Here is a 15,003-nt window from a genome sequence, read left to right as displayed (position 1 = left end):
AAATGCGAGTGAATACAATAACTGAAGAAATAGTATTGTGCACATCTTCTGCGGAGATTCGGCGTTGTCAGACTCAGACATGCCTGCGAGCTCCGGCCGCTCAGGCCTGCTAGCCGAATGGCATTTCTGCGACGCCAGACGGTGACAGAAATGCAGTCTCTCTCTGTCGCGCCAATACGCAAGGCAAGAGTGATAGAGATAGACAGCTACGAAAAAGATATTATCGTGAGCGTTTGTGCATTCCGCTATGCACACTGATATCTCTGACGGCGACTGTGCTTCAGGTAAATGGAGTGATCTTGCAAATTTTGCTTTGATTTATGTTTGTTTGACTTTGGACAGAAAATGCCATCCACAGTTCACAGGGGTCACCCATTCGGTGCTATCTTCACCTTCGTGCTATCTTAGATAACGATTATACAGTCCCACTCCGTATCTTTGATCGTGTTTATATTCCTTTGGTCTGGAGATCCAAAAAGATAAAGTAATGCAGTGTGGCCGAACTTCAGGGGAACTTGAGGTGACTAACTTTCTCACGCCGGTCAATTACTTTCTCAACCAAAAACTTATTTTAAATAAGTAAAATAAATATTAAGTATAGGACATTCTAACACAGATTGATCGACACCCGTTGGCACTCAGGTGATACATAGAAAACATCCATGATTCAGGAACAAATATCTGTGCTCATCACACAAATAAATGCCCTTACCGGGATTCGAACCCGGGACCGCGGCGTAGCAGGCAGGGTCAGACCGGTCGTCGGTCGTTTTATCATCGCATCGCTGTGTGATCGAGCAGTTTGAACACGGCCGCGTATGTAGTGTAGGTATGTTCAGTAATCAGCGCGAAGTTCGTGGCTAATCCTCGTGTAATTGTTGAGGTTTGCTTATTAGAGTAGGTAAAGATGGTGCAGTCACTTGCAAAATGGCTCTCCTAGCGGCAGTCGTGTGAGTTTCAAGATACTATATCTGTTATTTGTTTTATTTTAAAATATAATTAATTTTAGCGGATTATATTGCGTACGTAGGTAACATTTTAGAAAAGTTCATGCCTTGTTTATTAATTGCATTTTATTTTTTTATTAATATTGCCGACTATATTTTGTACTTTGTACGTTGGCTAAATTCATATTAAATAAGATTTTATTTATTTCTTAAAGGAAATAACATGATACTTTAATTTAAAAATAACACTATATAGCTCACAAAAAATATTATTAGGTATTTATTATTTTACTAGTTTTTGCCCGTGGCTTCGCTCGCGTTAATAAATTTTAAAATTGCGGAATGCTCCATACAAACTTCCACCCCCCCCCTCCCCCCATTTTAGGAAAGTGGGGGGTTAGAAAGAAACAAAAAGAGTATGCCTATGTCTCCATCCCTTCAAACTATCTCCACTTCACAAATCATCATGTTAATTCGTCGCTGCGTCTTCCCGTTAAAAGACAGACAAAACAAACAGAGACACACTTTCCCATTTATATTATTAGTAGGTGTGGAATTATGGATATTTAAACAAATTAAATCAATAACGATGTCAAAATAAAGCGGTAAAACACATCAATTTCGAATTGTCCTAAAAATAAGACTAGTCGATACAAGTCAAAAGTCATCATAGTCTTATTAATTTAAGAATAATGTAAAAAATATAACCACAAAATTAAAATTTTGAAAAAACCTCCGACCGTGACCTAGTGGACCGATTTTCATGAAACATGGCTAAGAACACTCCCGACTAACTCAGCTTTCAGACAAAAAAAACTAATTATTTTTAAAAACCGGGACTTAATCGCGTATAACTACATATTAAACTGACCTCCAACGTTTCAAGGACGGCAACATCGCAATTTCAATCGGGACGAAGGTTTTAGGATCTCATCCACATGGAATCCTGTCATTAATAAGTGTAAGCCGAAAATAATATCGACAGTCGTTAAATCGAATATCGTCAGTGTTGTATGTCGACAGAGTAACATCCCTAGTGCGCAAACAGTTCAAGTTGATAATCAAAACCAAGTGCGGGTAGTTCGAAAAACTCGCGCGGCTGTCAGAAGGTGTTGATGTCATTTCAAGCCAGTCTTCTCCGAGACCACGGGGACAACGCCGTCCTTTAAACGTTGGAGGTCAGTTTAATATGTAGTTATACGCGATTAAGTCCCGGTTTTTAAAAATAATTATGTGTAATAATCGTGAAAGTTTAAATAAAAAAAAACTAAATCAAAATCGGTTCATCCGTTCGAGAGCTACGATGCCACAGACAGACACACACACAGACAGACAGACAAACAGACAAACAGACAGACAGACAGACAGACATATGTACACACAGACAGACACGTCAAACTTATAACACCCCTTCGTTTTTGCGTCGGGGGTTAAAAATACAGAAAGCATAATTTTAACAATGACTGGAATAAGGTGACTGAAGTTTGTTGCATAATGTTAGCTTAGATTAGGCAATGTATCATAAGATTGCTTTCAGCTATAAAATCTACATCTGTGTAAATAGTGCATAATCTTAATCATACGACCTGAAACTTGGTAAATAAAGGTGCATTTACAAAGGTCGTTGACGCTTGACATTCACAACGACAACCTAGGTAACTCCTAGGTTTTACCGATGCCGATTGGTAAAAGACCGAAATGAGATATACACCGTGCGCCTGAATAACCTGAAAGAATTTAACAGTGTATTCCTGACAATATTTGGAGACTATTAATATCATATAAACTTTTATTGATACTTATCACAGAACTTAATTTAGATAGAAGAAACAAATTCATATATTTGTATAGGGGCCGAGCGTGTCAAATTTTGTACTGAAGTTGATTCTTGCCTGTAATTTTAAATATGTCTCAGGCTCTTGATTGTTCATAATTTTTGTGTTGTTGCAATTGAATATCACGTAACGAGGCATTTTTTATGTTTTGGTTGACTTCAACTTACAAAAATTGACGCCCGAAAGCTGCAAGCTGCGAGTAAAGACGGACAACTCAGTGGATTTCACTGAGTTCATTTGACACGCTAAGTAGATACGTTTGCTTGGTCTATGGTATATATGACATCTGTGATACTTATCCAGTTACAGAGTTATTAGTTATTACCGATTAATATTTTTTTCTTATTGTTTTACTCAGTACAAAAGGCTTTCGTCACGGCGTTGATGACATTATGAAGAATAGTCTCACTATGCTCATTGATAGATATCAAAAAGTGAGTAGTAAAACCTTTCAAAAATGAGGTTTTTAGAAAAAAATCTTTTAAATACATTAAAAAATAGTAAAAGAAAAATACAAAAATAATGTTGTCCAAAAAATTACAAAAGTCAGATCACAAAATAATTTTTGTTTGTTTTTACATCAAAAATGCGTGGTTAAAATCTTTCGGGTTATTCAGGCCCACGGTGTATAGGTAATATACTATAATTATTTATTGTTTACTTCGGGAAGAATTTTGAATTCTATGAAAAACTTGTGCCACTTATGTATATATGAAGCGCCTCTCTAGGCTTTTACCAATTCCAATACTCGAATCCCTCACAACAGTCACAACTAGTGCGGCCGTAAATATGATATTTTGCTTCCTTATGAGTGACTGTGGCTCTATTAGTGTTCTAGCGTATGGCGCGCTGCAGGCGGCCGGCCTGCGGGCCTTCCCGCCCGACTTCCGCTTCGGAGTGGCCACCGCCGCCTACCAGGTGGAGGGCGCCTGGAACGTGAGCGGTAAGCTGCTGGTGACTCACTGGCTCACTGTTAGTGTCGCAGCGTGGTCGCGTGGTGTAGCGGGCTTCCGCTTCGGAGTGGCCACCGCCGCCTACCAGGTGGAGGGCGCCTGGAACGTGAGCGGTAAGCTGCTGGTGACTCACTGGCTCACTGTTAGTGTTGTAGCGTGGTCGCGTGGTGTAGCGGGCTTCCGCTTCGGAGTGGCCACCGCCGCCTACCAGGTGGAGGGCGCCTGGAACGTGAGCGGTAAGCTGCTGGTGACTCACTGGCTCACTGTTAGTGTTGTAGCGTGGTCGCGTGGTGTAGCGGGCTTCCGCTTCGGAGTGGCCACCGCCGCCTACCAGGTGGAGGGCGCCTGGAACGTGAGCGGTAAGCTGCTGGTGACTCACTGGCTCACTGTTAGTGTTGTAGCGTGGTCGCGTGGTGTAGCGGGCTTCCGCTTCGGAGTGGCCACCGCCGCCTACCAGGTGGAGGGCGCCTGGAACGTGAGCGGTAAGCTGCTGGTGACTCACTGGCTCACTGTTAGTGTTGTAGCGTGGTCGCGTGGTGTAGCGGGCTTCCGCTTCGGAGTGGCCACCGCCGCCTACCAGGTGGAGGGCGCCTGGAACGTGAGCGGTAAGCTGCTGGTGACTCACTGGCTCACTGTTAGTGTTGTAGCGTGGTCGCGTGGTGTAGCGGGCTTCCGCTTCGGAGTGGCCACCGCCGCCTACCAGGTGGAGGGCGCCTGGAACGTGAGCGGTAAGCTGCTGGTGACTCACTGGCTCACTGTTAGTGTTGTAGCGTGGTCGCGTGGTGTAGCGGGCTTCCGCTTCGGAGTGGCCACCGCCGCCTACCAGGTGGAGGGCGCCTGGAACGTGAGCGGTAAGCTGCTGGTGACTCACTGGCTCACTGTTAGTGTCGCAGCGTGGTCGCGTGGTGTAGCGGGCTTCCGCTTCGGAGTGGCCACCGCCGCCTACCAGGTGGAGGGCGCCTGGAACGTGAGCGGTAAGCTGCTGGTGACTCACTGGCTCACTGTTAGTGTTGTAGCGTGGTCGCGTGGTGTAGCGGGCTTCCGCTTCGGAGTGGCCACCGCCGCCTACCAGGTGGAGGGCGCCTGGAACGTGAGCGGTAAGCTGCTGGTGACTCACTGGCTCACTGTTAGTGTCGCAGCGTGGTCGCGTGGTGTAGCGGGCTTCCGCTTCGGAGTGGCCACCGCCGCCTACCAGGTGGAGGGCGCCTGGAACGTGAGCGGTAAGCTGCTGGTGACTCACTGGCTCACTGTTAGTGTTGTAGCGTGGTCGCGTGGTGTAGCGGGCTTCCGCTTCGGAGTGGCCACCGCCGCCTACCAGGTGGAGGGCGCCTGGAACGTGAGCGGTAAGCTGCTGGTGACTCACTGGCTCACTGTTAGTGTCGCAGCGTGGTCGCGTGGTGTAGCGGGCTTCCGCTTCGGAGTGGCCACCGCCGCCTACCAGGTGGAGGGCGCCTGGAACGTGAGCGGTAAGCTGCTGGTGACTCACTGGCTCACTGTTAGTGTTGTAGCGTGGTCGCGTGGTGTAGCGGGCTTCCGCTTCGGAGTGGCCACCGCCGCCTACCAGGTGGAGGGCGCCTGGAACGTGAGCGGTAAGCTGCTGGTGACTCACTGGCTCACTGTTAGTGTCGCAGCCTGGTCGCGTGGTGTAGCGGGCTTCCGCTTCGGAGTGGCCACCGCCGCCTACCAGGTGGAGGGCGCCTGGAACGTGAGCGGTAAGCTGCTGGTGACTCACTGGCTCACTGTTAGTGTTGTAGCGTGGTCGCGTGGTGTAGCGGGCTTCCGCTTCGGAGTGGCCACCGCCGCCTACCAGGTGGAGGCGCTATAAACTTTGAAAGGCTTAATGTAAGCTATTGGGTCTACACAGGCAATATTACTATCGTATTGCAGCAAATTTAGTCTACTTTAAAAACGTCCTAATGATTCGGTCAAACTGTGTTTTTTGAAAAAAAAATTAAATCCAAATAAAAATAAATGCGGTTTGATGCCTTACTTAGCGTAAGGTGCTTTGCGCACACTAGCGTCCCCTCCCCCCACCTGACGCAACCCCCCTTTTTACCCTAAAATATGTCCCAAAATTTAGTTTTTTTTTAATTTTTGGGGAAAGTATACATTTTAGAAAAAAGTTGTCAATGAAAGAAATAATGCTCATGAAATTCGCAAGAAGAAAGGTAATATAATATTTTTTGATATCATGCACCATTTTCATGTTATCTACATACATAAAAGGCAAAGTCCTGAGTGACTGACTGAGTTAAATCAAGGTAAAGCCCAAACCGCTGATGCTAAAGAATCCAAATGTGACACGTAGGTTACTTATAAGGTCTACGGACCCGCTAAGGAAGGAATTTTCAAAATTCAACCCCTAAGGGGGTGAAATGGGTGTAAAAAATTCGTATGAGGATCTACCTTTATTTTGAGAATATGAGCTTGAAACTTCGTGTAAAGACTATAAAGGTAAAATTACAATGGAAAGAAACTAATTTCAGCGTTTTTGGATTTTTATCCTTTAAGAGAGTTAAAATGAGGCTGGCTGAAGTTTGTATGGGGAATAAGTTTTATTTCAAGCTACAGGCTTGAAACTTGGTAAAAAGGTACTTCAGAAGGGCAAAAACTAGTAGCTTGATAAACTTTGTCAAAATTCTGAAATTAAACCACTAATACACATATGACTATTTCATTAAGTACTGAGTTATATCGAACTTCAACAAGCTAATGCACGAATATGGTAAGTGCTACAAAAAAAAATGCATATAACCTTTTTTGTCTAAAATTTAATAACAATTAATGCTTTCATAGACACTTTTTCCCTAACTCTGATACTTTTCTGAAAAATGAAGAAAAACCGTAAAACGGGACCTATTTCGTGTTAAAAGGGGGTGTTGCGTCAGGGGGACGGTAGGGGACGCTAGTGTGCGCAAAGCACCTTACCCTAAGGTACCATACTGCATTAAAATTTTGCTGGATTTAATTTTTTTAATTTCCCATACATTCAAACACAACTTGACCGAATCATAAGAAAGATTTTTCAAAAATTAGTCCTTCGGGGTTATTATTGCCAAAATTTGAAAAAGAAACGATTTTTTCGCGGTTTTTTCGATTTTTGACAATGTTGCGTTCGGCGCTCGAGGTCACAAACTTGGATTATTCACTAGGTCAACATCACAAATAAGTCTGCAAAAAATCAGAACTACCGGATTTGACGCATACTAGATACTGGCCCATACTTTCAGGCGACAAAGTTACTGTACTACTTACTATTCGAAAATTTCGAAATGATGTTTTTTCTTCCTTAGTAGGAGAGATCAAAGTGGCTCTTTTCTTCCCCGCTATTATCAAGAGGGAGTCCTGTATTCTTCTCTCCCTTGGGCGTTGATAGTGGAATCCCTCTAACGCTCAGACTTCGACACTTGGTGTGGTGACTGTGGTGACCAACCCTAACTATTCATCTGTTCGCCAGACAAAGGGGAGAGCATCTGGGACCGCTTGCTGCACGCCCGGCCCGAGTTCGTGGCCGACCTGAGCAACGGGGACGTGGCCTGCGACTCCTACCACCGCTGGGAGGAGGACCTGAACATCCTCGAGGAATTGGGGGTGGACTCCTACAGGTGATCACCTTACTACTTACATGATTTAGGCCCAATAAGACCACTTGCACCAATCACCTAGTAGGCTAGTTGGGTAGGGTTAGTGGGCTGTCATCTGTCAAAATCCATATAAAATGGTGGGTTAACCCTCGGGTTAACCCACCATTTTCGTTGGTGCAAGACAGTTGAAGTGGCCTTTATAGGTGTAGTTTTCTCCCTGCTAGTAAGGATCAAAATGACACTTTTCTGTCCATCTCCAAACTTTAGTTAACACAATTGTAAGGATATCTCCTGTGATTCTCCTGTGAGCCTCTCACTTTTGGTAGGGAGACCTGAAGATACTTCAGGATTTGGAATTATAATCTTAAATTACCGCAAGGTATACTTGACCAAACGTTGTGTCTTTAAAAATCTTAAGCTACTTCAGGATTTGGGGGTGGACATATACAGGTAAGGGGAAATAAAGTTAGGAATATTCTAATATTCAATTGTGACTATTAATCCCGATAATAACAGTTTCTTCTGGATTATATGAACGAGTATGTGAACCGACAGACGTACCCTTTTGATTAAAAACGCCACAATAAAGAATACCATTTCGATTCCGCAGGTTCTCTATCAGCTGGCCGCGCCTCCTGCCCACCGGCTTCTCGAACCGCGTCAGCGAGGACGGCCGCCGCTACTACAGCGACCTGCTGGACGGCCTGCTGGCCCGCGGCATCCGGCCCGTGGTCACCCTGTACCACTGGGACCTGCCGCAGCCGCTGCAGGACCTGGGTGAGACCTGCCAGACCACCTGGCCTTGCTGCAGCCACCTGCTGGACGGCCTGCTGGCCCGCGGCATCCGGCCCGTGGTCACCCTGTACCACTGGGACCTGCCGCAGCCGCTGCAGGACCTGGGTGAGACCTGCCAGACCACCTAGCCTTGCTGCAGCCACCTGCTGGACGGGCTGCTGGCCCGCGGCATCCGACCCGTGGTCACCCTGTACCACTGGGACCTGCCGCAGCCGCTGCAGGACCTGGGTGAGACCTGCCAGACCACCTGGCCTTGCTGCAGCCACCTGCTGGGCGGGCTGCTGGCTGCGGGCTGGTCACCCTGGCTTATTACCACACAAAATACAAAACACACCAATCACAAAACTGCACAAAACTATAAAAATGTTCAGCTAGTTTCCAGAAAGAAAAGCGACATCTCTTGGGAAATTGAGAAAAATATCGAGTACTTATGCGTTTTATACAACCACAAAACATCTCACGAAAATAGACAATTATCGATATAGATCAGTTTCCGATCAAAAAAGAATACTAGTTTAGCAAAAAAAATGTTCATTTCCAATAGGGCTCTCTCTACTCTCTACCCCACAACCCACGAGTTACCGCACATTTATAACACAGGCTCCCCTGCTACAAACACAGATGTACAATATAACTAATAACACGGTGATAAACTACATGTTCGCACTTACAATAGCCATAAATAATTACAATCCGATGTAGCGAACTGATGATACACGGTTACTTTATGGCCTCTACACAAAAGTGATTATTTTTATTGCTCCGGCGGAGTGCAGGGCCGATGTTTTAGTACATCGGTCATACAAGCGCCCAGGGTTGCCCCGCGTTGGTACAATAATTGGAGTTTACTATTAAAAAGCCTACCTAGAGCAATCTATCACTTCAATAATTTCGTTTACATACATACATACATACAATCACGCCTGCATCCCACAAAGGGGTAGGCAGAGCACATGAACCACTCAAGTTTCAGTGCCACTCTTGGCAAAAACAGGTTGAAAGAAAAGTAAAATTGTGACATTGCAGTGACAGGTTGCCAGCCTCTCGCCTACGCCACAATTTATACCATGTCCCACAGTCGGCTTCTACGATACCCACGGGAAGAAAGGGGGTGGTGAAATTCTAAACCAGGCCGGCACCATACGGGCAATAATTTCGTTAATAATTTCGTTTGAGAGTGGCAATTTGAGCAGTCTTATGTGCTCTGCCTACTCAAGTGCCTAGTCAAGTTTGTATGTGTAATGTGTACGTATAAATTATGATATGTTTTCATTGGTTCGATGATTTTGACGCTCAAATACAATAAGTACCTACTTACCTAAGTAATTTCCGAGTTGCCAGCCCTGGGTGCTTTGATCGCATTAGTATGGTTACAATTAGCCATGTTTCTCGATTAGGTATCGTGTTACAATTTATTATGGAATACACATTTTACTAGCACGATAATATGTTTGCTGTGATTCATATTAGATTTATTATAAGGGACGGGGATTATTTTATTAGACCGTGCATGATTACCTTTTCGATTTTTGTCGAGCTTCCGACATCTCGACACCGCGGTGACAAGGATCATGATCACGGGTTACTGAAGATGGTGTGTAGATGTCGAAGTTGTCAAAACTCTTATTGCCACTGTACTTACTACTTCCTAAGGACGAAGGATGGAATAAAATAAGCCAGTGATAAATATGTGTAAGGAGTTAAGGACGTCCCCATGATACTAGTTGTATATCGGTTGGCAGGAGGCTGGAGCAACCCGCTGGTGGTGGAGTGGTTCGCGGAGTACGCTCGCGTGGCGTTCGCGCTGTTCGCGGCGCGCGTGCGCACGTGGGTCACCGTCAACGAGCCCTGCCTCGTGTGCGACGCCGGCTACCGCGACATGCTGGCGCCCGGGATACAGGTAAACCGTATACAAATACTGGTAAGGAAACAGTGGCACCTAAGTACCTTAGTCAAGGATTATTTATATAGGATTTACAGTCTTCATGCTAAGAATCGTACCTAATTTTTTTAGTGCCACCTATTAAATACTATCATAACTACACTGATGATGCCTACAACCATATCACCTTGAAGTGATATCATGATATTAAAATAAAGAAGCATTGTCATTTGTTCTTATGAAAAATAAAAACACGCAAAAATATTTGGGGAAAATATGATTTTGGCCACTTCCAGGCTGCGAAACAGCGCCATCTAGTTTTAAGCCTGAAATGTATGGGCTTTGTCTGTCCCGTATTATATGGTCCTTGCCTAGTTAAGTACATTAGTTTTGTTACCGAAACGCGTGTACAGTTTCGTAGTAAACACGTACCCTGTTTGTTGCAGAGCCCCGGCGCGGGGGCGCTGCTGTGCTCGAAGCACGTGCTGCTGGCGCACGCGGTCGCCTACGGGATCTACCACCGCGAGTTCCGCCCGCAACACGGCGGTAAGCCACCTTCAGCTCATCCGGCTTGTCTTGTCTCGACACGAAAATGAAACGCCGCGGAATACGCACGAGCGATAGAGATACATATAGTCTACGAGCGTGAGTTTCGTGAGCGTTTGTGCCATTCGGCTACGCACCCTGTTATGTTATGTAATATGTTATATAAGAGATCAGAGTCCGCAGCTACACTAGGTGCACTGCTGCACTCATTTAAAAACCACGTGCACAAAGTAGGTACCTAAGTATCTGAATTACATTCGACAGGTGAGATTTCGATCACCAACCTGGAGTTCTGGTTGCAGCCGAAGACTGAAGCCGACTTGGAGTTGACTCTCTTGGCCAGGGACTATGCTGTGAGTACCTACTGGCTTAAACTAAGAAACCATGAACTAACAATACTATGCCACCATTGCCTTTGCCCAGCATTCAAATCGTCCTGTTGGTTGTCGACATCTCGGGTCCTGTTGGTTGTCGACATCTACAAGCAGAACCCGGGCCGGGTGGCGGGTAGTGTCCCGGAGAACGAAAATTTTAATTCTCTAAAATTTGCTGCATCTAATATTAATGTAATAATTATATAAAAGGGTGTCTGGAAGAAATCTCTCTTCTCTCTAGCGATAGGACCGCCTGTTGTCTACCATACTTAGTTAAAGCTATATATGTGCTTAATTTTTATGACATGATCTTTGGTGAGCAATAAATAATATTTTTATTGTATTGCCACATTTGTCACCTAATGTTTTTCAGCTGAGTTGTCGTTGTAACATTTAGGTACTTTAAAATGTTATCTTGATTTTGGAGTTTATCTTCCCGGTAGGCGCTAATATTTGTAATGTAATGTAATGTTGTGGTGGGTTGTTGGGTGCAGTACGGGCGGTACACGCACCCCATCTTCTCGGCGGAGGGCGGCTGGCCGCCGCGGCTGGAGGCCTTCATGGCCGAGAAGAGCAAGCGGGAGGGGCACCCGCGCTCCCGGCTGCCCCCCTTCACCCCCGAGGAGAAGAAGCTGATACAAGGTCAGATAACAGTAACACACAGTTTAGGTACCTACACCTATGTATCTAATCGTAGCGCGAGGCTAGGCGTTCCGGCGCAAACTGTTCACCTATATAATACGGCTGTTGCTATTGCTCCGCGGAACGCATTTCTGCGCTTCTACGTGTGCCTGCTTGCGGGGACTGGGGAAACTCACAAGCGTGGCTTATGAGAGTTATGAGCTGTCAGTCGCTCCTTTGGTAACCCTTTAAATTTTGCAGTTTCAGTTTCACAGTGCCTGTATTGCTGTAAACCGTCTTCCGATCTTCTCTCCAGGTTCGTTCGACTTCTTCGGTCTGAACCACTACTCGTCGCGCACGGTGCGCGCGGCGGCGCCGGGCGAGCAGCTCGGGCAGTACATGTTCGACGGCATCGACGAGCTCGGCGCCGTGTTGGAGAGCAAGCCCGAGTGGGGCAGCGACGGCTCCTCCTGGCTGAAGGTTGGTGGCCCTTTAGTTAATAGTGTCTAGTGTCGTGCGAGAGCAGTTTAGGCAGTACATCGACGGCAAGCAAGAGTGAGGGGGAGCCATGGCTCCTCGTGGCTGAAGATTGGTTGCCCTTTTAAATAATATCTCTCAAGTATTTGGTAATAGATGGTCCGACTGTGTGAAGGAGTCGACTGGCGGCAGCCTATATGCCGTGCCGTCCACATGGCTTCTGACCGCTTTACTCCGGTCCGCTTTTGTGGTCGCGATCCGCAGCATTGCGGGAACGAGGAGGAAGAAGAAGCTGTTCGAAGGTGTTGCAGGGGTGGCTGACGTGTTCGAGAGAGCCCGAATGGGGCAGCGATTTGTTGATTGCCCTTTAGTTTCTTAGACGTGAAAACAGATCGGCCAGTACTTGTTCAACAGTACCTAATAGACGAGGTTGCTTCCGTGTGCTAAGCCAACAGGTCGGCCAGTACTGATTACCTTAATTGTTGGATCTTCCAAAGTATCATACGTATGTTGCAGATAAACCCGGAAGGTCTCCGTCACAACCTGAACCTGACGCGGCTGCAGTTCGGCGCCGTGCCCATCCTCATCACCGAGAACGGCTGCTCCAGCGCAGACACGCTGCAGGACACGGGCAGGGTCAACTACCTGCGCGACTACCTGGAGCAGGTAGCGACCGTTCTCTATCTTATATGCTGTGGCTGCTCCACTCCAGCGCCGCCACGCTGCAGGACACGGCCAGGGTCAACTACCTGCGCGACTACCTGGAGCAGGTAGCGACCGTTCTCTATCTTATATGCTGTGGCTGCTCCACTCCAGCGCCGCCACGCTGCAGGACACGGTCAGGGTCAACTACCTGCGCGACTACCTGGAGCAGGTAGCGACCGTTCTCTATCTTATATGCTGTGGCTGCTTCACTCCAGCGCCGACACGCTGCAGGACACGGGCAGGGCAACTACCTGCGCGACTACCTGGAGCAGGTAGCGACCGTTCTCTATCTTATATGCTGTGGCTGCTCCACTCCAGCGCCGCCACGCTGCAGGACACGGCCAGGGTCAACTACCTACGCGACTACCTGGAGCAGGTAGCGACCGTTCTCTATCTTATATGCTGTGGCTGCTCCACTCCAGCGCCGCCACGCTGCAGGACACGGCCAGGGTCAACTACCTGCGCGACTACCTGGAGCAGGTAGCGACCGTTCTCTATCTTATATGCTGTGGCTGCTCCACTCCAGCGCCGCCACGCTGCAGGACACGGCCAGGGTCAACTACCTGCGCGACTACCTGGAGCAGGTAGCGACCGTTCTCTATCTTATATGCTGTGGCTGCTCCACTCCAGCGCAGACACGCTGCAGGACACGGGCAGGGTCAACTACCTGCGCGACTACCTGGAGCAGGTAGCGACCGTTCTCTATCTTATATGCTGTGGCTGCTCCACTCCAGCGCCGACACGCTGCAGGACACGGGCAGGGTCAACTACCTGCGCGACTACCTGGAGCAGGTAGCGACCGTTCTCTATCTTATATGCTGTGGCTGCTCCACTCCAGCGCCGCCACGCTGCAGGACACGGCCAGGGTCAACTACCTGCGCGACTACCTGGAGCAGGTAGCGACCGTTCTCTATCTTATATGCTGTGGCTGCTCCACTCCAGCGCCGACACGCTGCAGGACACGGGCAGGGTCAACTACCTGCGCGACTACCTGGAGCAGGTAGCGACCGTTCTCTATCTTATATGCTGTGGCTGCTCCACTCCAGCGCCGCCACGCTGCAGGACACGGTCAGGGTCAACTACCTGCGCGACTACCTGGAGCAGGTAGCGACCGTTCTCTATCTTATATGCTGTGGCTGCTTCACTCCAGCGCCGACACGCTGCAGGACACGGGCAGGGTCAACTACCTGCGCGACTACCTGGAGCAGGTAGCGACCGTTCTCTATCTTATATGCTGTGGCTGCTCCACTCCAGCGCCGCCACGCTGCAGGACACGGCCAGGGTCAACTACCTGCGCGACTACCTGGAGCAGGTAGCGACCGTTCTCTATCTTATATGCTGTGGCTGCTCCACTCCAGCGCCGCCACGCTGCAGGACACGGCCAGGGTCAACTACCTGCGCGACTACCTGGAGCAGGTAGCGATCGTTCTCTATGTTGATCACCGACCATTATGTCGGGGCTTTTTTTTTTCAAAATTAATTTTGTGGTTAGGTTATCATTAGACTTAGATCGTTACTGCCTTTTTGAACTGGGTAAAAATCAAAAAACCGAATTGTGTCTATTTCAGGTACTTCTAGCCATCGAGGACGGAATAAACGTGGTGGGCTACACCGCCTGGTCGCTCATGGACAACTTCGAGTGGGGCGACGGCTACCAGTGAGTATAGGTACTCCTGAAGGTTGTGTGCGCGTACACAAATTAAACAATACATTTGGGCGATGAAGTCGGTATATATGAGCTGGAATTTGAACACTCGACTTCCGGACTGATCGCTATAAACCCTGTATATTTGCCCGCAGGACTCGCTTCGGGCTGCACGCGGTGGACTTCTCCGACCCCGCGCGCCCGCGCCGCGCCAAGGCGTCGGCGCGCTTCTACCGCGACCTCGTCCGCACGAGGGCGCTCCGCCGGGACAACACCGAACTCTAGCTACTACAGGCGACACGACAGAAAACATAATAATATTAGTCCGTCAGTTACATTATCAAATAAATTCTAGACACAATTTTTTTTCTTTTTTCTCGTAAACGAAAAATGCATGCGTTGAAGTTTCGCGTGACGTCACGCCTAGGTACAATTTTTACTTAAAAATGACGTCACAAGCCCCCACTCCGGAACTTTGATGCTGTGTTTCTTTGTGTTTTTTTAGGGTTCCGTAGTCAACTAGGAACCCTTATAGTTTCGCCATGTCTGTCTGTCCGTCCGTCCGTCCGCGGCACAGGACACCCCACTAGAAACCTAATGCAAGCGATATTGTTCGAGACGCAAATCACCAAACCTTGC

The 15,003-nt window shown here is 47.7% G+C and overlaps 1 protein-coding gene across 1 annotated transcript; it reads left to right on the top strand.

The window, feature by feature from the left end:
- The first annotated feature begins 3,571 nt into the window (after positions 1 to 3,571).
- Positions 3,572 to 14,725, top strand: LOC125238122. Its single transcript, XM_048145410.1, has 11 exons — positions 3,572 to 5,447; positions 7,193 to 7,340; positions 7,930 to 8,219; positions 9,857 to 10,014; positions 10,443 to 10,542; positions 10,807 to 10,895; positions 11,411 to 11,558; positions 11,854 to 12,017; positions 12,531 to 12,680; positions 14,288 to 14,376; positions 14,520 to 14,725. The coding sequence occupies exons 1-11, from the start codon at positions 3,572 to 3,574 to the stop codon at positions 14,647 to 14,649; spliced, it is 3,342 nt and encodes a 1,113-aa protein (XP_048001367.1). The 3' UTR covers positions 14,650 to 14,725.
- Positions 14,726 to 15,003: the final 278 nt, after the last annotated feature.

The sequence above is a fragment of the Leguminivora glycinivorella genome, chromosome 22 (genome assembly GCF_023078275.1).
Source record: "Leguminivora glycinivorella isolate SPB_JAAS2020 chromosome 22, LegGlyc_1.1, whole genome shotgun sequence".
Taxonomy (NCBI): domain Eukaryota; kingdom Metazoa; phylum Arthropoda; class Insecta; order Lepidoptera; family Tortricidae; genus Leguminivora; species Leguminivora glycinivorella.
Note: the sequence above shows the minus strand (reverse complement) of the source record. Positions and strands in the feature narration are given on the sequence as shown.

Excerpts from the sequence above, each read along its gene's own strand:
- LOC125238122 (XM_048145410.1), top strand. The coding sequence starts at position 3,572 with ATGATATTTTGCTTCCTTATGAGTGACTGTGGCTCTATTAGTGTTCTA. Across the intron at positions 10,896-11,410 it reads TCTTGGCCAGGGACTATGCT|TACGGGCGGTACACGCACCC; the intron begins GTGAGTACCTAC and ends TGTTGGGTGCAG. Across the intron at positions 14,377-14,519 it reads GAGTGGGGCGACGGCTACCA|GACTCGCTTCGGGCTGCACG; the intron begins GTGAGTATAGGT and ends ATTTGCCCGCAG.